General features: G+C 43.2%; 1 protein-coding gene across 1 annotated transcript; it reads right to left on the bottom strand.

Annotated features, from left to right (window-relative positions):
• Positions 1–189: 189 nt before the first annotated feature.
• sat1 (spermidine/spermine N1-acetyltransferase 1) lies at positions 190–23,246 on the bottom strand. The gene is made up of 6 exons (XM_033032913.1): positions 23,014–23,246; positions 11,845–11,896; positions 11,674–11,757; positions 2,896–2,997; positions 2,562–2,602; positions 190–757 (listed from the first exon to the last, which is right to left on the bottom strand). The coding sequence occupies exons 1-6, from the start codon at positions 23,077–23,079 to the stop codon at positions 587–589; spliced, it is 516 nt and encodes a 171-aa protein (XP_032888804.1). The 5' UTR covers positions 23,080–23,246; the 3' UTR covers positions 190–586.

Genomic DNA, 23,246 nt, shown 5'->3' with positions numbered 1-23,246 from the left:
GATAGAGAAAGAGGGAATGCCAGGACTACCTGAAGTGAGAGAAAGCAATATTCATACCATTGGTCTGTAAGCTGCCCAAGTGAAATATGAGATGCTGTTCCTCCAATTTGTGTTTAGCCTCACTCTGACAATGGAGAAGACTGAGGACAGAAAGGTCTGCGTAGGAATACACGATACATACCAGGCTGGTAGAAGACACAAGACTATAATTTTATTTATTTACACACAGAAATAGAGAGCATATCTCCACATCAACACTGTATCCAAGTAAAGCACTACACACAATACATTTACCATATACTGTATAAAGCATATCATTTTCTAATAGTGCAGACACCAAAACCTTTGGTTGGCTTTAGCAGTTAATCTGCTGTACAATCATTCTTATAGGATTTATTAACCGTACCAGGTCAGACTAATATCTGAATGATTAAATAGCTGTTTCTAATAATATTGCAAAATAATTATTTTAAAGCGACTCTGTTCTTCATACAATTAAAATTGAGGTTCAAAATTTACAATAATAAAAAACTTTAGATTGGCATGGTTTCTGAATAAATTTGAAAATAGTTCTTCAAATAGGTTTTCATTCCTCATTTGCCATTTTAACCATGTGCTTCTTTTGAATTTCAAACAGAGACCACCCTTCCTTTTTAGATACATCTGTAGCACCAAGCTTCTTATAGAAGTTAATTGATCTGTGGTTCCAGTCTGCTACCACGAAGTGCATGCTGCTACAGTGGTCCTGAACAGCGGTCTGTAATCAAAACAAAGTTTGCCATTACTGCTTCCTATTGAAGCACATCGTGTCGCATTTAATCAATAGTTGCGCCCAAAATTATTTAGGAACATTTCATAGAATCATAGAACAATCTGCACATTGTGCCTATGGAAATAGCTGTCCGGGTAGATACCAACCTCCCACTCCTTCCCCATTGGCCCCATCATTTCATCACCACTTCTTCAAATAAATCATCTAGTTTCTTCCACCATCCTTTCAGGAACTACTTTCCAGACCAGTGATTTTCAGTTAATAAAAATAATTAATCATCTTCCAGTAACCGATCTTTATCATCTCGAAACAGATTCTCCCAAACCCTTCATCAAATTGAAAGCCAATTGAAATCTATTCACTATTCTTCTCTTTCAAAGGCACACAATCTCAGCTTCAGATCTGCTCCTGTATCTAATAACCTTCAGCCTTTCACAGTAACATTACCTTTTCTTGATTTATAAAGGTAACTATCCCTTAAACTTCTTTAATTACTCCTGTCAATGTAGAGGCATCTTTAAAGATCTCTGGAAATGAACCCTTCAGGGTTTTCCTCTTCAACTATCTATATGTTTAGATTTAGAGATACAGCACGGTAACAGGCCCTATTGGCCCACTGTCCACACTGACCAACGATCACCCATACACTAGTTATATTGTACACTCTAGGGACAAATTTACAGAAGCCAATTAACCTACAAACATCTTTTGAATGTGGTTGGAAAGCGGAGCATCTGGAGAAAACACACGCGGTCACAGGGAGAATGTACAAACTCCATACAGATGACACCAATAGTCAGGATCAAATTTAGGTCGCTGGCGCTGAAAAGCAGCAACTCTACCACTGCGCCACTGTCCCACCACTTCTATGATTGGAATTATTTGGTATATTTTGCCATTTGGTTCGCTTGACTGTCACCATTATCTTTCTCATCCGCAAACAGGTGATTATTAATTGGCAAGTTAAATGAACAAAAGTCCAATATACTGTAAGTCCTAACTATGATGGGATGAATTCATCTATGGTAGAGGAACCCCAAATTAAATGAGTCTTGATGGTCGCACATTAGGTCTACAGGCACAAGGTACATGGGCTGATCATCAGGACTATAGCTGAAATTGAGTATTAGATGCATGGAGGGGGAAGCTATAAAGGGATCCAGAGAAAGCAATCGAATGATAAACTGATCAGTTGAAATAAGGCAAAATGGGAGATGGCTGGCGCATGGACTAGTAGAAAGGTCTCCAACCTGAAGTGTTTACTCTGTTTCTCTTTCCACAGATGCGGCTTCACCTGCTAACTAATCCCATCAGATAGACACAAAGAGCTGTGGTAACTCAGCAGGTCAAACAGCATTTCTAGAGAAAAGGAATAGGTGACGTTTCAGGTCGAGACCCTTCTTCAGTCTTACTTTGCCTATTTCCTTCGCTCCATAGATGCTGCCATACCCGCTGAGTTTCTCCAGAACTTTTGTCTACCTTCGATTTCCAGCATCTGTAGTTACTTCTTAAACACGTCACCTATTCCTGTTCTCCAGAGATGTCTGATCCGCTGAGTTACTTCAGTTTTTTGTGCCTATCTTCGGTTTAAACCAGCATCTGCAGTTCCTTCCTACACAACTATTTCCATCATCTTGTTTTTGTTTTAGATTTATGACATCTGCTTTTTTTTTAGATTTGGACCTATTTCTATGATGTAAATTATACGAATCAGTACCCGAAAGTACACTGGGGAAAAGAAGCCAGCCCAAAATACCCTGGCATCTTTCGCATTATTCATATTTTGTACCTGACTGATCTTCTTCAGTATTTCCGAACCAATTCCAAGCCCTGTAAGATAATCCACAACGTAAGAAGCTGTTCAATGTATCCAAATAACATTCAATAACAACTGATCCCAGTGCTGTCTGTCTCAAGCCAAAGAGTAGCCAGCCAGGGAACCCCAAACTCAGAAAAAGACAAGAACCTTTGTTTGATTCTAAATTAAAAGTTACTTGTATTCATGGATGCTTTTGTTGAGGTAAGCTAAAAAGGTTCAAATGTGAAAAAGTGATTACATATTTAAAACAACTGCATGCAAGTTGTTGCAAATCTTTTAATAAATTAACATAATTTTAATGTACCTCTGAATTTTTCCATGACATAGAAATCTTCAAGATATAGTATTTTTCCAATCCAAGCATCATATGTGTAGAAGTACATAGCATAGCCTACGATAGTGTGTCCTAAAAGGAAATGTAAGATACATCAATCTCAGGTTCTGAATAACCACTCCCAAAGCACAGACAGAGCATCACAAAGGCTTTACAATCTTTTCATACACTTGGTCATAGCCTCATACTGCCTGTTAAGTTGAAACGTATTGTAACATAGACATGTCACTATTGTAATGTAGAATAAAATGCAGCTCTTTTGCCAGCAGACAATTCCCGTAAAGAGCAAATGATAACTGGGAAAGTAGTTTATTTTACCCATACTGATAGAGTACTAAAATTGACTCGGAGACCAGAAGTGCTGTAGTTAGCCAATCCAAAAGAGCTTCAATTTAACATTTCAGCAGTCTCCCAGTAGCTCACCAAAATGTCAATCCAAGTTAGATACAAAAGTTGCAATGCAAACTTGAACCAATGGCCACTGATTTGATGGAAAAACATTATTTCACAGGGCCAAGGGACTAATCTGTTTACCTTTCCCTATGAACCGGCATTCTTGCTAAAGCGGCCTTTTCACGGGGCGACTTGACGCAAGAGTTAACCAGAGTTTAACATCGTGGGAACCTCGTGCGATAACAGTACGGCATTCGTGGACCACCGTGGACCACTATGCGCTAACAGCAAGTAATCGTGTATCTTGGTCACTCGGGAGAAAATTCAAGAAAGTTTGAATTTCTCCAAGAGTGACTTGTACACTTGTGGTTGAGCATTGCAACATTATATGGACGTAGTGGCCAGTGCGATATCCGTAATAACTCTTGCGGGTACCGTGGGAACTCCTGTGAACGGTGAACCCGGAAGCTGGACAGAGGGGACAGAAGGTGAGTAAAAATTGTCTTCTGTGGGATTGAATTTAAAAAATAAATAAAAATAAAGATTTGCATCCGCATATGGACATCAACTTATTCATGAGTTATGTTAGAGATTCAAGAAAATAACTATAATCTTTAAAAGGGACTTTAAAAGGGACTTTACTGAAAGGTTACGCATTTTTATGGTCCGTGAGAAATTTTTCACATGTACTTCTTTGAGAGATACAGGTCGGAGTCCTCGCCAACTAGCGATCGATGCCTTTCCGAAGCAGGGTCCGGAACGCTACCAATCAATGTTGTACAGAGACCCGTGTAAGGAGTGAACTGCACATGCTGGTTTAAACCGAAGACAGACACAGAAAGCTGGAGTTACTCAGCGAGTCAAGCAGCATCTCTGGAGAAAAATAGCTGATGTTTCGGGACGAGACACATCTTCAGACTCAATTCCGATTAGGCTGTCTGAAGAAGGGCTCCGATTCGAATCGTCACCTATTCTTTTTCTCCAGAGATGCTGCCTGACCCGCTGACTTACTCCAGCTTTTTATGTTTTTCTTCCCAGATCTGACTTACCTGCTGAGTTACACCAACATTTTATGTCCTTCTGTGCGTATTAACCAGCATTAACCAGCGTCTGCAGTTCCTTTAGACATTACCTAACTTCAGATTTTAGAGATATAGCGCGTGGGAACTCCTGCGAACGGTAAACCCGGAAGCTGGACAGAGGGGACAGAAGGTGAGTAAAAAAGGTGGTCTCAATATCGACAAGGGAACATGTGTCCTTCGAGGACGTCCCACCTAATTGTCATTGTTGGATAATCTTTTTAACAGGAACACTTGCAGAGATGGCTCCCAGAAAATCTCAAAGAAAGCGGGTAAAGCGTGTCAGAGATGTTTTTGCCATGTTGCTCTATTCAGTTTCTATATTGTTTCAGTTTCTATATCTATATTGTTGCTCTATTCAGTTTCCCAGGGGGTCGGGACGGGACTGGAGTTGGGAGGGAAAGGTGGGGGAGTCGAGGGAGAGGAGGGGGAGACAGATGGGGGTGTCTTCATTTACTGGCGGCGGGTGTCTGTCACTGAAACAGGCAGGTGAGATATCACATCCACCTTGTGTGTGCCTCTCTCTCTCTCTCCCTCCCTCCCTCTTACACAGGCTGAGAGACTCTGCCTCTGTGAGTGTACCGTCTCTTTCTCCCCCTCTCCCACACACAGTAAGACCGAGGTACTGTGCTCAGTCCATCTGTGTCTCCCACATACACAGTAAAACATGTCTCCAAATGAGCCAATTCAACCAAGGGAGGATATTTATAGTGTGTGAAAAAAAAAGATACATCATTTGTGTCACGTGTAGTTCACGATGTTCATTCAAGAATTAACGCGAAAGCTCGGGAGACGGACAAGTCACTCGCACAAATAACAGAAATGCCGAGTACCGTGGGAACTCTTTATCTACCACCCGTTATATCGTGCGAGACTCGTGCTGGACCACGACCACTTCACTCTGGTGACATCTTGCGTCAACTCGCCCCGTGAAAAAGCCCCATAATGACATTGTACACAAATTTTACCTCGGCAAGGGTTTATATTGATAACGTCCTTTCCAACATTATATATGTACACAAATACCAGTTGTATATTTCATCACTTTTGTGACTGATCATTGCATAACACACAAATTAGGAACACAATAACCACCATCAACGCTCAATAATAACAACTTAATTTACATAGCACCTTAAGCATATAAAAAAACCCAAGCAGCTTCATAGACACGCATTTTAAAAAGTGCAAGTCAAGGATTAAAAAGTTGGGGGAGAGAGTGGGGAGAATGCAGGTATAGGAAGGCATTTAGCTACAAAAACTTTGAGCGTTTTCACATGCTCATTCAACGGGTCAACTCCTCGTCCGACATTCTCGGCAGATGACAAGAATTTTCTCCGCTATGTAACAGACAGACAGAATTTTGTTTAGCGAACATAGCAAACTTTATGCTCTCCCCATCAACTCCATTGAAACAGAACAAGAACATTTACAACTTTGGTGCCATATATATACCTTCAACAAGGTTTGCACCAAAAATACCTGCTTCATAAAACTCCTCTGCGTCTGCCTTAGTTCATCTCCCCTCTAACCCAGGTCTCTGGTGTAGTGAGGAAGCAGCTCCACCTGTTGTGCCATTGTGCCGCTTTATAAGCGATTCGACCCATGTAGTTTTCCCCAATTCACCATGCATTATATCCAATACACGTTATCGAAATTTGCTTTTAGCAGAACTATCTTTATTTCAAACCATTTCTGACTCCCTTGCTTGCTCTACCCTCTTCAGACTCACTGCTTGTCCAATTCAATTTAATTTAAATTTTAATTGTCATTGTCAGTGTACAGTACAGAGACAAAGAAATGCATTTAGCATCTCCCTGGAAGAGCGACATAGCAAATGATTTGAATAAATAATAATAAGTGTCCGGGGGGGGGGGGGGGGGGGGTGATTGGCAGTCACCGTCTCATGTATCATGTCTCATGTGCTTGCACTCAGTTGTAACCACCCAGCTCTGTAATCTCCTCCAGCTCGGCCATCCTTCAGGATGTCTGACCCCTTCTCCACCTTTGAACGTCAGGTTATTTCCCAGTTTTATTATTCCACTTCTGGAACCCATGCCTTTACCTGCCAATGCCCCAGGTTCTGGACCTCCCTCCCAATCTCAACGAGAAAGAAGGCCATCCAGCCCATCAAATCTATATCCATGCGAACCCTCACACCATTCCCATTAATTCAATTTCCCCGTCTTGTTTGCCTGAATCTTTTCGCTCCCAGCTTCAACTCCAGCTTTCTCACCAATTCTGCTCTACTCACTTCTTTTCCCAAACTGCATTTCCCACATAGTGATACTTAGGATAATTGTCTATCAACCAGTCCCAAGGGGAAAGCCACTCAGTCACAGGGAGAACATGCACATTTCACATAGGCAGCACTGAAGGTTAATGTTTAAAATGGGTCACTTGAACTCCTTCTTTTCTTAAAAACCTGCATCTTTCACCAAGGTTTTGGTCATCTTCTTTGATTGTTTGAGTGGTACATTGTTTGATATTGTCATTGGAGCATCTTGGGTCTTTTAATACATTTAAAAAGGCAGTATACAAGTTGTCGTTGCTGAGCCCCAAATTAAATTAGTCCAGTATTCACTGTACTTAAATGACTGCTTAACTAATGTTTTGGTTTTAACATAGCAGATCAGAAGGATAACCTTAAGTCAAGCACCAATCAATTTAAATTTTGCAGAGTCTGTCACGCATTGATAAATCTGCAAACCAGTCACTTTGGCGTAAGTTTTCAAAAAGGCACGTTGACAATCATCATCAACTTTTTTAAATGGACTTCAAGAAGACGAATCAATCCAGCACTTCTGATCTACGATGCTTTTGCTACCTTTCTTCCTCTTTTTCAAAAGAAAAGAAAATGCAAGTAGCACATCCCTCTGGGCCTTACCTCTTATCAAGATCATCTAATGTTAATGGATCTTTCAGTTACCAGCCCGCCCACCCATGTACACGTCTAGGACCATGTACATGGCGAAGCTATAGACTGTAACCTGAAGATTGGGGACAAATTGAGAGAATACATTCAACATTATTAAAAGTACCAGATATTTGAGAAAAAAAAGGTAAATGTCACATTCAAGTATTTTAAATTCAAAGATATTGTCATACTGTCAGATATTGTCTGTGAGAACCAGAATAGTAGGTCAGAAATTGGAAGGAGTAATGGGAAGGTAGAGGTTAGGACTAGTAAGTCTCAAAGAAAGGATAGGAAGGGTGAGGTGAAGGAATATGGTGATGTTGATGGGTTAAAGTGTGTTTATTTCAATGCAAGGAATATTGTGGAGAAAGCAGCCTGGATTGATGCTTGGAACTATGATGTTATGGCCATTATGGAAACGTGGTTGCAGGAGGGACATGACTGTCCAGGTCCATAATGGTCCAGGGTTTTGATCATTAAGACATGATCGGGACAGAGGCAAAAGAGATGGAGGATTTGAGCCACTGATCAAGGAGACTGTCACTGCAGCACTCAGAGAACATCCTTGATGGTTTATCTGCTGAGGTGATATGGGTGGAGCTTAGAAATACGAAAGATGCAAGCATTCCAATTGGATTGTACTGTAGGCTCCCCAATAGTAACCGAGCGACAGAGGAACAGATATGCAGACAGATTGCTGAAATATGCCAAAGGAACAGGGTAAACCTAGTGGGTGATTTTAACTTTCCCTATATTGACTGGGACTACTCAATGCCAAAGGCTGTATGGGGCAGAATTTGTGAGGCGTATTCAAGAGGGTTTCTTGGAACAGTATGTGGACAGTCCAACTCAAGAAGAGAACATACTGGACCTTGTGTTGGGAAATTAGCCCAGCCAAGTGACCAGTGTTTCAATGGAAAAGCATTTTGGGGATCGTGATCACAGCTCTATAAGTTTTAAGATTATTTTGAATAGGGAGATAGCTGACTACAATGTTAATAGGCAGGAATTCGGGAGGGTATAATGGGAGCAATTATTAGTGGGTAAGTCCACATCTGCCACAAGGGAGTTGTTTAAAGACCAGTTGATTGATGTTGTAAACTAGCATTTTCCAGTAAGGAGGAGGGATAAGGATGGCAAAGTAAGGGAGTCTTGGATGACCAAGTGGTTGTAAATTTAGTTAAAAAGAAAAAGAAAAAGCCTGCAATGTTTAAGAGGTTGGAATCAGACAGGGCCTTTGCTAAATATAAGGAAAGGAGAAAATAACTCAAATGAGTAAATAGTAGGGTCAAAATGTTGAAATGGATTGGGTGAGTCCAATTAAAGAAAATCCCAAGATAGACATAAATGCTGGAGAAACTCAGTGGGTGAGGCAGCATCTATGGATGGAAGGAATAGGTGACGTTTCGGATCGAGACCCTTCATCAGTCTGAAGGTCTCGACCTGAAACGCCACCTATTCCTTCACTCCGTAGTTGCTGCCTCACCCGCTGAGTTTCTCCAGCATTTTTGTTTACCTTCGATTTTTCAGGCATCTGCAGTTCTTTCTTAAAGAAAATTCCAAAGCTTGTTTTACCAATATAAAAAACATGAAGATAACCACGGAGAAGGTAGAACTGCTCATGGATAAAGGAGGGAATTTGTGCTTGGGAGGGGATGAAGGCAAGGTACTAAACAAGGATTTTGCATCAGTTTTCACCAAGAAGGACATGGAGGATCGTGAGATCAATGTGGGAGAATATTAAATTGAAAGGACAGCTTGAGAATAAGGAGGAGGTGTTGAGGCTCTTGAAGTGCATTAAAGAGGATAAATCCGCAGGACCGGATGGGATTTATCTCAGGTTATTGAGGGAGTCAAGAGTGAAGATTGTTGAAGCCTTGACAAAGATCTTCTCTAGCCACAGGTGAGGTCCCGGTGGACGTGAGTAACAATTGTTGTACCTTTGGTAAGGAGGGAAGTAGAGAGAAACCTAGGGAATTATAGGCCGGTGAGCTTCACATCAGTGGTAGGAAAACTATTGGAGAGGATTCTTTGGGATAGAATTTACTCTCATTTGGAAGAGAATTATGAACAGTCAGCATGGCTTTGTACGTGTCAAGTCATACTAACTTAATGGAGGTTTTTAAGGAGGTGACAAATGTGATCGATGAGCGGGTGATAGTAAGGTATTTGATAAAGTCTCCATGGTAGGCTGATACAAAAGACTAAGATGTATAAAATTAATAGTGACTTAGCTGTATGGATTTGGAACTGTCTTACCAATAGAAAACAGAGGGTTGTGGTGGATGAACAATATTCAAGCTTGAGGTCTGCGACCAGTGGGATTTGGCAGGGATCTGTGCTGGGACCGCTGCTGTTTGTAATATATAAAAATGACTTGGATGCAAACATAGATGGGCTGGTTAGTTAAGTTTGGAGATGACACCAAGATTGCTGGGGTCACAGACTGTGAGGAAGGCTATCGGGATATAGATCAGCTACAGAAATTGGTAAAGAAATGGCAGATGAAGTTTAATCTGAGTAATTGTGAGGTGTTGCACTTTGCGAGGTCAAATGCAAGGGGAAAATATACAATTAATGGCATGATCCTTAACAGCATTGATGTACAGAGGGATCTTGGGGTCCAAGTCCATAACTCCCTGAAAGTGGTAGCACAAGTAGATAGAGTGGTCAAGAAGACATATAGTATACTTGCTTTCGTAGGTCGAGACATTGAGCATATGAGTCATGGAGTCGTGATGCAGCTTTATAGGATGTGGTTTAGCCATATTTAGAGTATTGCGCGCAGTTCTGGTCGACCCATCACAGGATAGGATGTGGAGGCTTTGCAAAGGGCACAGAGTAGGTTTACCAGGTCGATGCCTGGATTATGGGGTATTAACTATAAGCAGAGGTTAAACAGACTTGGATTTTTTTTCTCTGGAACACCAGAGGTGTGGAGAGACCTAAAATATAAAATATAAGAGACCTCAAAAATTATGAGAGACACAGATAGGATAGACAGTCAGAATCATTTCCCCAGGATGTTAAAATCAAATACTAGAGTGCACAGCTTTGAGGGGCAAAGTTTAAAGGAGATATACAGGGCAAGTTGTTTTACTAAGTGTGGTGGGTGCCTGGAACATGCTGTCAGGGGTGGTGGTTGAAGCAGATACATTTGTGACATTTAAAAGACTTTTGGATAGGTATATGAATATGCAGGGAATGGAGGGGTATGGGTTATGTGTAGGTACATAAGTGATGGTTTGGCATAATGTTCGGCATAGGCATTGTGGGCCAAAGGGCCTGTTCCTGCGCTGTTCTATACGGCACAGAAATTGGCCCTTCAGCACACCGAGTCCGTTCTGACTGTCAAGCACCCACCTACACTCATTCCATTTTATTCTCCCCATGTTCCCATGAACTTCTCCCAATTCTAACACTACAACACAGCAGGGATAAGTTACAGTGGCCAATAAACATACCAACCTGCAGGTTTTTGTGAGTACTCGGAGGAAAGCCACGCGGTCACAGACAGCATCGAAGGTCAGGATTGAACATTGGTCCTGGAAGCGGCTCCACCCGTTGTACCAGCATGCCACCTCTTATGACCACTTACATAGCAAGTTCTAGACCTTGAAATGTGCTTCCTGTTGCTACCGAAGGTGGAGTTCAGATTTTATCTGAAACTGGCATTTCGGATTCATAGTGTTACATCTGAGTCTCTTAATCCAGCAGCAGACTTGTAGACCCAGCTCAAACCAGATCTTGAAGAGTGTTCGGATCCAAAAGTGACAGAAGACCAATATTAAACGTCCCAACACATTTGCAAGATAATACTTATTTTAACCAGCAGGATTAAATACACCATTTATCTTGTCTGGTCAACTAATTTCCGTCTATTTGCTAATTAAATAATTTCCATTCTGACGAAAGGTAAAATAATAATTTCTCTTTCCACATGAGCCATCTGGCCTTCTAAGTATTTCCAGCATTTTCTGATTTTATTTCAAATTTCTTGCATTGGATGTCTAGTTTTTTTTATAAAGAATTTCCATTATTATGTTAAATGCATTTCTGCAAACAAAACCTATTCACATTAATAAAAATAATATATTTTTCTCAGACGAGCCAAGTTGTGTCCTGCTCACTGTAGCGGAACATCTTTTTGCCAACAATATTATCAAGAGAAACTCTGCAGGGTAATTTACTGCCAACATGTTAAGGAAAAATAAAATTACCAAAACAAAGATCTCTATATTCCATTTTATTTATATAAACTTAATACATCCTCAATGTACTTACATTAATAAATCTATATAGCAGTCAGATTTATAAAACTTCCAAGTGCTCTCGGCTGCAAAATAAAGTAAATTCTACCTTCACAAGTCGCATACTCCGCTGGTACTTCTGCAAGAAGGCAGTGGTAAAATGGACGTTCCCCAAAACCATCTTCAAGTAAATCTACAACATGAATTGTTGGTATAATTACAAACGTGCAATGAGTTCAAGAAGGAAATGTGGCAAAAGGTTTAATCGAGGTTACTATACCTTTTTCAGTCAATTTCACACGATTCTCCATTTCTTCATATCTTGCAAGTTCCTAGACAACAGCCACAAAGGAAACCATGAACATTTAACCCCATATAGCTCACATTATTTTTCAAAGCAGTAAATGTCGTAACTATCCTCAAGATCTAATTTTTAAGGAATAACATGGGTGATTGAAAATGAAAAGCAGCTGGAAATGTCCCTGTTCTCAGATTAAAGGGCCTGTCCCACTTTTACAACCTAATTCACGACCTTTTTTACTCGTGGACATTTTTCATCAGGCTAGAAAAAACGCCGCGACCTACTTGATGCCACGAGTACCTATGACTAGCATCACGACCTGCTACGACTTACCTACGACCTCCTACGACCTCGTGACGACCATGCTGCGAGTATGAGTCAAGGGAAAAGTCGGCAGAGGTCGTGAATTAGGTCGTTAAAGTGGGACAGGCCCTTAAGACAGCTTTGGTTCCTTTCAATATTGTCTGTTGGCTTTGCAGACATGTTTTATTTGTAACTTGGTTTTTAAAAATCCAACTCATTTTAAGAAGCTACAAGCAAACCTACAAGCGATTTGTGGAATTTCCTGCTTCTCCAGTTACCCACATGCCCGCTGTCCCAACCTCTCCAACACAAAATCTCACCACCAGTTCTACAACATTTGCATGGCATTTTCCAAGCTGCTTCACAGTTCAGTTAGTATTGGTTTATTGTTGTCATGTTAACCGAGACACAGTGAAAAACTTTGTTTTGCCTGCTCTCCAGGCAAATCATACCATGCATGCATGCAATCAAACCATACACAAATACAACAGGTAATGCAAAAAGAGAAAAGAGACATAGTGCAGAATGTAATATTACAGCTGCAAAGCAAGTGCAGATTCAAAGAAAAAGTGCAAAGACCACAATTAAGTAAATTGGGAGACCGGGAATACACCCTCAGTTAATGTGAGGTCACTTCAGTCATCTGATAACAGCGGAGAAGAAGCAGAAGAGTAACTCTGGAGAGAAGGGTGACGTTTCAGGTCGAGACCCTTCTTCAGACCAGACCCAAAACATCACCCATTCCTTCTCTCCAGAGATGCTGCCTGTCCCGCTGAGTTACTCCAGCTTTTTGTGTCTATCATCGGTTTAAACCAGCATCTGCAGTTCCTTCTTACACATTAAGTATTTTTTGCAGTTGCAGTCAATCTGTGCACTGCCAGGTCCAACAAATAGCAATGCGACAATGACCAAGTATGTTGATTGACAGTCGGGTCTTAAGATGATCTCCCTTGGTCTTACTTGAATTAATGTGCAGCTGTTACAAAAGCAAGAGCCAGCATTTAATGCCTCAATAGAGAAAATAATACTGTTAACTTCTTTAGTCTTATGCTTGAGTGTCAGCCTGGATTATGACCAAGTGCTTGGACTTTAACTTTATGATTCAGAAGAAATTAGTCAAACCAACATATTTTCTATTTTTCCTCATTATTATCAAGACTAACAACCATCCTGTGCCTTTTTCAAGGTCACTTGGCTTGGTTGCTGGAACTGAATATAAACAGTAACATGACATAGCTTTATTTAACTCTGCATTCAACACCATTGTGCCAGAGCTACTACACTCCAAACTTTCCGAGTTGACTGTGCCTGAACCCCTCTGTCGATGGATCACCAGCTTCCTGACAGACAGGAAGCAGCATGTGAGGCTGGGAAAGCACATCTCGGACCCGCAAACGCTCAGCATAGGAGCACCGCAAGGCTGCGTACTCTCTCCTCTCTTCTACTCTCTCAACACCAACGACTGCACCTCCACAGACACCTCTGTCAAGCTTCTCAAGTTTGCAGATGACACAACCCTGATTGGACTGATCCAGGATGGGGAGGAATCTGCCTACAGACAGGAAGTGTCACAGCTGGCATCCTGGTGCCGTCGAAACAACCTGGAGCTCAATGCTCTTAAGACAGTGGAATTGATTGTAGACTTTAGGAGAGCTCCCCCTCCCCTCACCCCACTCACCATCAACAACACCACAGTTACAGCTGTGCAGTCTTTTAAGTTCCTGGGAACCATCATCTCCAAGGACCTTAAGTGGGGGGCTACACAGTCAAAAAGGAACAACAGAGGATGTACTTCCTACGGCAGCTGAGGAAGCACAATCTGCCACAGGTAATGATGGTTCAATTCTACACGGCCATCGTAGAGTCTGTTCTCACCTTCTCCATCATGGTCTGGTTTGGCTCAGCCACCAAGCACGACACCTGGAGGCTGCAGCGAATCATCCAATCAGCAGAGAAGGTTATTGGCTGCAACCTTCCCTCCATTGATGAATTGTACACTGCAAGGGCCAGGAAGCGAGCAGGTAAGTTCATCTCTGACCCCTCTCACTCTGGCTCTACTCAACAGCCAAAAATCTGTAGCCTCGCTTTGATCTGGTATTTTCTTGGTTCACATGCTTGATCAATGGTGTTTTATCATAAATGTTTTATTATTATTAATGTTTAGTGTTTTCTGAGTCATTCGTAACTGTCATTGTATGTCATGTTGTTACTTGTGGGCAGAGCACCAAGGCAAATTCCTTGTATGTGAATACTTGGTCAATAAACTAACTTACTTACTTACTAACTTACTTTTAGCATGGAGAATCACATTGATTGTTTGGACAGTTCATTCCTTCTCTCCTCTATTTTCAACTACAACTACATCTAGTGTTGTGTTTTTGGCGTATATTTTTTAAACAAATTCACAAGCATTTTCAAGGTGTGTTTTTCAAATTGAAATATTTTATTTCCAAAAATGTTGTATAGACTTATGCTAACATTTTCTTGTGTCCAAGTATTAAAACAGGTTGTTTCTATGATGTATTACAAAAAGGAAGTTGCATGCAACCCTTTTTCTCTGAGGGGCACAGTAAGCAGAAACACTTATTGGATAGCACTGAGCCTAAGCGCACGACTGATTTTTTTCAACTGCTTGTAACTCGCCAATAATGTGATCCTCAGGTTGCAACTGCACTATGTGGTACCCCCAATAAAACTAAACTCCACTAATAGAAATATCCAATTGGTGAAATACAATAAATACAATAAAAAATCCAAAATGCACACCACTAATATCAGCTCTCATTTTTTGTTTATTATATGTTATCTGTACCTAGTGGGTTTACAGGCCTGTAATGCTGTGGCAAGCAAGAATCTCAATGTTCCGCTGTCAGTACATTTGACAATTAGACAATCTTGACTCGACTTCTGCTTTTCACTTCTGCTGGCATAGCATGTTTCGCAATCAGTGTTGCAAATTTTCCCATCAGTTACCCATGTCATGCTGTCGGCGCATGATTGTGGTAAATCAGGTTCACTGCCAACAGAACGCTTTCACAATCAGACTAGAAAATGCTCAGTGGAACAGAGGGTTTTAGCCAGCGAGCATGTTAATTTAAAGCAAAATCATGCACAGAAAGCAAACGAGGGAGAAAGGTTACATGGTAATAAAAGTGTCCAAATGAGATACACAATCATCAAGATAAATATTTACTTCCGAGGAAGTTGCTTGGTAATAGTTACAACTAAAAACGCCATGATTTAATATATTTTCGATAATTATTGACCAACAGCCCATCAGGGACAACATCTGTGCTGGCAGGCACCAGAAGCCAATGTGCAATTTAATCCTAACAAAAAAACAAACCATATTTATTACACAGTAATTCCAGACCATTATCTAGTTAAGCACCGGGCCTAAAGCACACAGGTTTAATAATCCACTAGACCAAGTGCAGACCTGTTGGGTCTGTTCCCACAATGCGCGGTTGCGAGGGGAGGGGGCGGCCTGAGGCGTCACACACACACTAACCAACCTCACACACACACACACACTAACCAACCTCTCACACACACACACACACTAACCACCCCTCACACACACTAACCACCCCCATTGATATTATATTAAGAAGGGAGGGAGGAGAGGGGTAGAGCCTCAGAGTGAGCCTCAGCTCCATGGCCTCGCATCCTCGGCGCTTCAGACCCCGGGTACGGGGGGGGGGGGGGGGGGGGGGGGGAGGATGGAGTGGTCGGGCAGGCGTGATGCCGAGTGAGCCTGCGGGCCACCAGTGAGGACGGCGAAAAGCAGCGGGGGGACCAGCTGATCTTTGGCTTCCATCAGCGTGACAGAGCCGGGCCGGTGGAGGGGGGGGGGGAGTTGAGGAGAGCCAGGCGGCAGCGGCCGTTATGGTCGCGCGGGGCACGCGATGAGAAAGTGGCCAGCGTGAGCCGAAAAAATGAGTAAGTGGGGGGGGGGGGGGAGAATTTTATTAAAAATGTGTACAGAAAAATGACTACATTTAATGAGGAGTGGATCAGCAAATGTAAAAGTAAAATCGCTGGCGAAATGGTAAAAATCTCGGCGTTTTTGCGTCTGATTTTCGTGGAGTAACGAATCAAAGGCAAAAAAAATGACATACACCCACACACACAGAGAGTTTTAAAAGTATATAGATAGATAGATTACAGGAGAATTTTGAGCCTAGTGTGCTCACACTGACTCTTCCTAGACCTATCTAACTGACAACCCCCTCTCCTACATTTTCCCAGTAGCCATAAAAGTGGTGTGAAAGTTATCAAATCCACACCCTGCAACATCCTTGGCCCCTCCTAAAGGTAGATTACAAATAAAGTCTCTCTTGAGGCAAATAACATGGCTGGATTTAAGAAGCTGGTGAAGTAAACAACGAGCATTGCATGGTGATAAAGTATCTTTTTTAATACTGGTCTTAGTTTATTATCATGTGTACTGAGATATTGTGAAAATACTTTCCTTGCATGCTATCTAGTCAAATCATACTATACATGAGTACACCCAAGCCATACAAAAGGAAACAAAGAGAAAAATATCAAAATGGAGAATATAGTGTTACAACTTTACAGTGTTACAGTTTCAGATCAAATGTAGATTAAACAAGTGCAAGGTCCGCAGTGAAGTAGGTTGGGAGATCGGTTCTACACCCTAGCTTAAGGGAGGACTGTTCAGTAGTTTAATAACAGTGGGTATGAAGCTGTCCTTGAATCTGATGGTACATACTTTCAAGCTTTTGTATCTTTTTCCATAATAGAAGGGAAAAGAGGAAATGACCGGGGTGATAATGTTCCTTGATTATGTTGGCTATTTGAGGCAGCGTAAAGGATAGATGAAGTTGATGTAGCAGAGGCTGGTTTGCGTGATGGACTGGGTTACATTCACAACTTTCTGCAATTTCTTGCAGTCTTCGGCAGAGCTGCCAAACTAAGCCACAATGCATCCCAATAAGATGCTTTCTCAGGTGCATCTGAAGAAGTTAGTAAGGGTGGTTGGAGATTTGCCAAATATTGTTAGTCTTCTGAGGAAATAGATACATTGGTGTACTTTCTTAGCTGTAGCTTCAATATGGTTGGTCAAGGACAAATTATTGGTGATATTTATACCCAGGACAGGCCCGTACGAAGCTTTTTAAAAAGGGGGGTGGCATGACAGGATCACAAAAAACTTAATGTGAAATAATGTGCGCGCTGCGCACATCACGAGCGCGAAACATGAAGTACCTCGATGTCGGGGTCCAGGGCCCGCTTAAGGGCCCTGGAAGCTCAGGGGTTTTAGATGCTTTCTGAGCCTTATTTTGGAGCATTTTTGCACCAAATATATGACCAATATTTCAGAAATGAACAGGAATCTGAAAGGTAGCTTTTTCACACAAAGGATGCTGGGTGTATGTAACGAGCTGCCAGAAGAGGTGGTTAAGGCTGGAACTATCCTAATGTTTAAGAGACATTTGGACACGTACATGGATAGGACAGATTTAGATGGATATGGGCCAAACGCGTGTGAGTGGGACTAGTTTAGATGGGACATGTTGGTCGGTGTGGGCAAGTTGGGCTGAAGGGCCTGTTTCCACACTGCATCATTCTATGACTAAAAAGTTAAGAAGAAAAATGCATGTAGATAAGTAGAGCAGATTTGAAAGATGAGTGAAATGTAAAGGCAGATAGAGGTTTATGGGTGGAAAGGAACATAGGAAAGGAGAGGGGAGAGTGGGCTTGGGCAGATGAGTGAAGGGAAAATAGTCACAAAGTGCTGGAGTAACTCAGCGGGTCAGGCAGCATCTCTGGAGAACATGGATAGGTGACATGTCACAGAGTGCTGGAGTAACTCAGTGAGTCAGGCAGCATCTCTGGAGAAAAGGTATAGATGATATTTCGGGTCAAGACCGTTCTTCAGTAATATTCATGATGTGGCATGCATAGACATTCCTGAATGTTACCCAAACCAACGTGAGCTACTTTGTTACGGTGCTTGCCCTCTCCTATAACGCCTCTGCTGCCTTGGGTGATGCACTACAGGGCACAAGCTTTGGGGCACGGTGTGAAGCTGTTGCCGTCTGTCCCAGCCTGGTAAAAACCTGGATGGAGTGGATTTGGAGATTGGATTTGGCCAAGCGGGGGTCAGTGGGCCCAGTGGGAGTCAGCGGGGGATGTTTCCACTAGTGGGAGAGTCTAGGACCAGTGGCCACAGCCTCAGAATTAAAAGACATTCCTTTAGGAAGGAGATGAGCAGGAATTTCTTAAGTCAGAGGGTGGTGAACTGTGGAATTCATTGCCACAGACAGCTGTGGAGGTCAAGTCAATGGTCATTTTTCAGGAGGAGATTGATAAATTCTTGATTGATACGGGTGTCGGAGGTAATGGGGAGAAGGCAGGAGAATGGGTTTGAGAGGGAAAGATAGATAGTCATAGAGTGATACAGTGTGGAAACAGGCCCTTTGGCCCAGCATGTCTCATCTGCACTAGTCCCACCTGCCCACGTTTGATCCATATCCCTCCGAATCTGTCCTATCCATGTACCTGTCTAACTGTTTCTTAAATGTTGTGATAGTCTCTGCCTCAACTACCTCCTCTGGCAGCTTGTTCCGTACACCTACCACCGTTTGTGTGAAAAACATACCCCTCAGATTCCTATGAAATCTTTTGCCCTTCACCTTAAACTTATGTCCTCTGCTCCTCAATTCACACACTCTGGGCAAAAGACTCAACCATATCTATCCAAATCATGATTTTATACACCTCTATTAGATCATCTCTCATCCTCCTGTGCTCCATGAAATAGCGTCCCAGCCTACTCAACCTCTCCCTATAGCTCTGGCCCTCTAGTCCCGGCAACATCCTTGTAAATCTTCACTGTACCCTTTCCAGTTTGATGACATCTTTCCTATAACATGGTGCCCAGAACTGAATACAATACTCTGAATGTGGCCTCACCAACTTCTTATGCAACTTCAACATGCCCTCCCAACTTCTATACTCAGCCTGACCCGCTGAGTTACTCCAGCACTCTGTGAAACGTCATAGAACAGGGCAAGATTAGCAAGTTTGCTGATGATACAGAAGTGAGTGGTTTTGCAGATAGTGAAGATGGTTGTGAAAGATTGCAGCAGGATCTGGATCAATTGGCCAGGTGGGCAGAGGAATGGTTGATGGTTGCATGGTTCCTTGAAGGTCGTGTCGCAGGTATATCAGGTGGTCAAAAAGTATTTTGGCACTTTGGCCTTCTTCAGTCAGAGTATTGAGTATAGAAGTTGGGAGATCTTTCCCTCTCAAACCCATTCTCCTGCCTTCTCCCCATTACCTCCAACACCCGTACCAATCAAGAATCTATCAATATCCTCCCAGTGGGGTTGGCGGGGGTGGCGTGGACCCAGCCGGTGTCAGTGGGGGTGGCATGGGTCTAGCGGGCCATTGAGCCCAATGGGGGTCAGCGGGGGTGGGGTGGGCCCAGCGGGGGTGGCGTGGGCCCAGCAGGGGTGGCGTGGGCCCAGCGGGGGTGGTGTGGGCGGGAGGTGGCTTGGGCCCCAGCGGTGGGGGGAGTCGAGGGGAGCGGGCCCCACCGCAGCGACGTCTGGTGTTGGGGTTACAGTCGCTGGGTTCAGATTCAGCCACTCCTGCCCGGCGACGGGAGAACGGAGAACTGGCCGTTTCCAAAGTGGAAACGCTGATTTCCCCCCCCGATTTTTTTTGTTTTTTGGGATTTTTTCTTACTCTGGGGGGGAAAAAGGGTGTGCGGTCGCACCCAACACACCCCCCCTTCGGACGGCCATGCAGGAACTTCAAGCTCTTGGCCAGCTCCACTTTGACACCATTGATACATCTCCTCATTTCTTACCCAGACAGGAAGCCTCCATTCGGCCCATCCGTCCATTCCTGGTCCCAACAGAGCAATCCCAAGCCAACAATTTAACTGAAACATGCTTAGTAGAGAGTAGATCTATGTCACCATCTATCAACTTATTTTCCTGCTGTCTGAAACCTTTTCTCTCTCACATGCCCATCAACTCTACTTTGATTATTTTGCAAAATAAATGTCCAGGGGCCAATTAACCTACCCATGCGCCTTATGGGGATGGGGGCATCCTAAGCATTCAAAGAAGAAAGCTCATATAATCACAAAGAAAAGAAACACCAAGTTCTCTGCTACCCTGTTCAATTGGTCCCAATAGGGTGATTTCACGAAAGGTCACTGGAGCGTAGATCCGCACCCACGTGACCGAAAATTTTAACTGGGGGACAAGCGTCACTTCCGGTACATGTTAGTGAATGGGAAAACACGCACTTTCACATCCGTTAAAAACATCGAAAACGGCCAGGTTTTGAGCTGCAATTTACTGTACCAGTCGGGGTGACCATGAGGCACAGCTACCTAAATTTACAGTCCAAAAAAAAGATAGAAACTAAGGTAAATACAAGAGGGAGCTGAAGGGGCAAAATAAGCAGAAGTTGATAGCGGACATTTTTCGTGGAGATTTAAAGATCCAAAATATCAGGAATTATCGCGTTTGCTCGCTGCATTTCATCAAAAGTAAGGCATTATTGGCTTTGTTATCTTTATTCATTTGTTAGATGAAAAGTATTAAAAGTTGGAAATCCTTCAGTAAAATTGCAAAATCGCCCATGGTTCTCGGGTGGGTTTTAACATGCAGAATGAACACGCTTCTGAAGCTCCATTCACCATTTAAATATCCGTGAATCATAAATGCGTCTTGAAATAAATTTTACTCAGATGCAAGCTAAGGAATGGGATAATTCTCAGCTGTTAATTTGACAAAATCAGGACATTTTATTATTAGCCAAAAAATGTCCTGATTTCGTCAAATGAACAGCTGACAATTATCCCATTCCTTAGCTTGCATCGGAGTAAAATTTATTTCAAGACGCATTTATGATTCACGGATATTTAAATGGTGAATGTAGCTTCAGAAGCATTTTCATTTTGCATGTTAAAACCCACCCGAGAACCATGGGCGATTTTGCAATTTTACTGAAGGATTTCTAGCTTTTAATACTTTTCATCTAACAAATGAATAAAGATAACAAAGCCAATAATGCCACTTTTGATGAAATGCAGCGAGCAAACGCGATAATTCCCGATATTTTGGATCTTTAAATCTCCACGAAAAATGTCCGCTGTCAACTTCCGCTTATTTTGCCCCTTCAGCTCCCTCTTGTATTTACCTTAGTTTCTATCTTTTTTTTGGACTGTAAATTTAGGTAGCTGTGCCTCATGGTCACCCCGACTGGCACAGTAAATTGCAGCTCAAAACCTGGCCGTTTTCGATGTTTTTAACGGGTGTGAAAGTGCGTGTTTTCAGCATCACTAACATGTACCGGAAGTGACGCTTGTCCCCCAGTTACAATTTTCGGTCACGTGGGTGCGGATCTACGCTCCAGTGACCTTTCGTGAAATCACCCTATAGACACCTCCCAGACGGCAAATTCTTTATGAATCACAAAATCAAAGAAACTTAGTCATACAGCACAGAAACAGGCCCTTCAGCCCATGTCGACCAATATACCCCATCTAAACTAGTCTAAGTTGCCTGCATTTGCCCCGTATCCCGAGAAACCTTTCCTATCCAAGTGTCTTTAACATGTTGTTATTGTACCTGCCTCAATTAGCTGTTCTGGCAGCTCATTCCATATATATACTCAATACAAACTGTTGAAAAGGTTGCCCCTCAGGTACGTGAAGAAGGGTCTCGACCCAAACCGTTACCCATTCCTTCTCTCCAGAGATGTTGCCTGTCCCGCTTTCTTTGGTTTAAACCAGCAACTGCAGTTCCTTCCTACACCCTTTAAATCTATCCTTTCTCATTTTAAACTTATATTCTCTGGTTCTTGATACCCCTATCCTAGTAAAATGCTCTGCACATTCACCCTATTAATTGCCCTCATGATTTTATACACCTCTATAAGATCACTCCTAAGTCTGCTGCGCTCCCAGAAATAAAGTCCTAGCTTGCCCAACCTCTCCCTACAGCTCGGGCCCTCGTACCCTGGCGACATCCTTATAAATCTCCTCTGCACTCTTTCCAGATTACATCAACAATGCGCTCTTCTGCCAAATCAACATTATTGCACACAGACACGCACAGAAACAATTTCCCAAACTTCCCAACAGAATAACAACCCGTGTTTAAAATCTGATCAAATCCGGTTCTCAGGCAGTATCACTTGGACTCAGGCAGGTGTCAGCTCCGTGAAAGGCCCGAAGGCTGTAAAAAGCACAAATGAAATGTGTCCTTTCAAACATCTCAGAGCTACCGCCAACCAGAGCGAGAACAAAAATATCGGAGGCTTTATCCTGACAGGTCCTGCATCTGGCACCGTGGTCCCATCACAGCTGTCAGGGAACTAGCACCCCTTCCCCCGCCACAGCTCCCGACCTGGTAAACCTGAAGAGAGGGGGACAGAGGGTGAGCTGAGGGGGGGACATCCACCCGGGGGGGGGGGGAAGCTGAAGGGGGAGGCATAAGGGGGGAAGCTGACACGGGTCAGGAGTTGGTTGGGGGGTCAGTGGGAAAGCTGGGGGGGCTGAAAATGGGGGGAAGGGGTCGGTGGTGGGGAGCTGATGAGGTGGGGGCGAGGGGGAGCTGAAGAGGGGGGTAGGAGAGTAACTGAGGAGGGGGCTTAGGGGTGGGGCTAAAAAGGAGGAGCTGAAGGGAGTGAATCTGAAATTGAGGGGTGAGGGTGAAGCTGAAGGGGTGGTGGGGGAGAAGTTGAAGGGGTTTGCTGCAGGTGAGATGGGGTGGGGGGTGGGGGGGTGAAGGAGAAGTGGGAAGTGAAGCTGAGAGATCGAGGTGGGTGTCCGTGAGGAGCTGGCGGCACCTTGATCAGGCGGAGGATGTCGGCGCAGTCGCGGCCAGAAGCGGGTCGCAAGGTGAAGGTGGCCATTTACGCTTCTTGCTCTTTGCCCGTCTCCTGAGGCCCCGGTGCTGGAGGAGCAGGAGGAGGCTTTTCTTCATCCGAGCCGCTTGTAAACAACCCAGCGCTCTGCTGACTACTGCCAACCGTGGGCGGTGCTGCCGCCGCCTCTTCCCCTCCTTTCCAGTCTGCACTCT

Source organism: Amblyraja radiata, chromosome 14 (genome assembly GCF_010909765.2).
Source record: "Amblyraja radiata isolate CabotCenter1 chromosome 14, sAmbRad1.1.pri, whole genome shotgun sequence".
In the NCBI taxonomy this organism is placed as follows: Eukaryota; Metazoa; Chordata; class Chondrichthyes; order Rajiformes; family Rajidae; genus Amblyraja; species Amblyraja radiata.
This window is presented reverse-complemented; position numbering and strand designations above follow the sequence as displayed.

Excerpts from the sequence above, each read along its gene's own strand:
- sat1 (XM_033032913.1), bottom strand. The coding sequence starts at position 23,079 with ATGGCCACCTTCACCTTGCGACCCGCTTCTGGCCGCGACTGCGCCGAC. Across the intron at positions 2,998-11,673 it reads GGAGTATGCGACTTGTGAAG|GACACACTATCGTAGGCTAT; the intron begins GTAGAATTTACT and ends ATTTCCTTTTAG. Across the intron at positions 758-2,561 it reads TACTGAAGAAGATCAGTCAG|ACCGCTGTTCAGGACCACTG; the intron begins GTACAAAATATG and ends TTTTGATTACAG.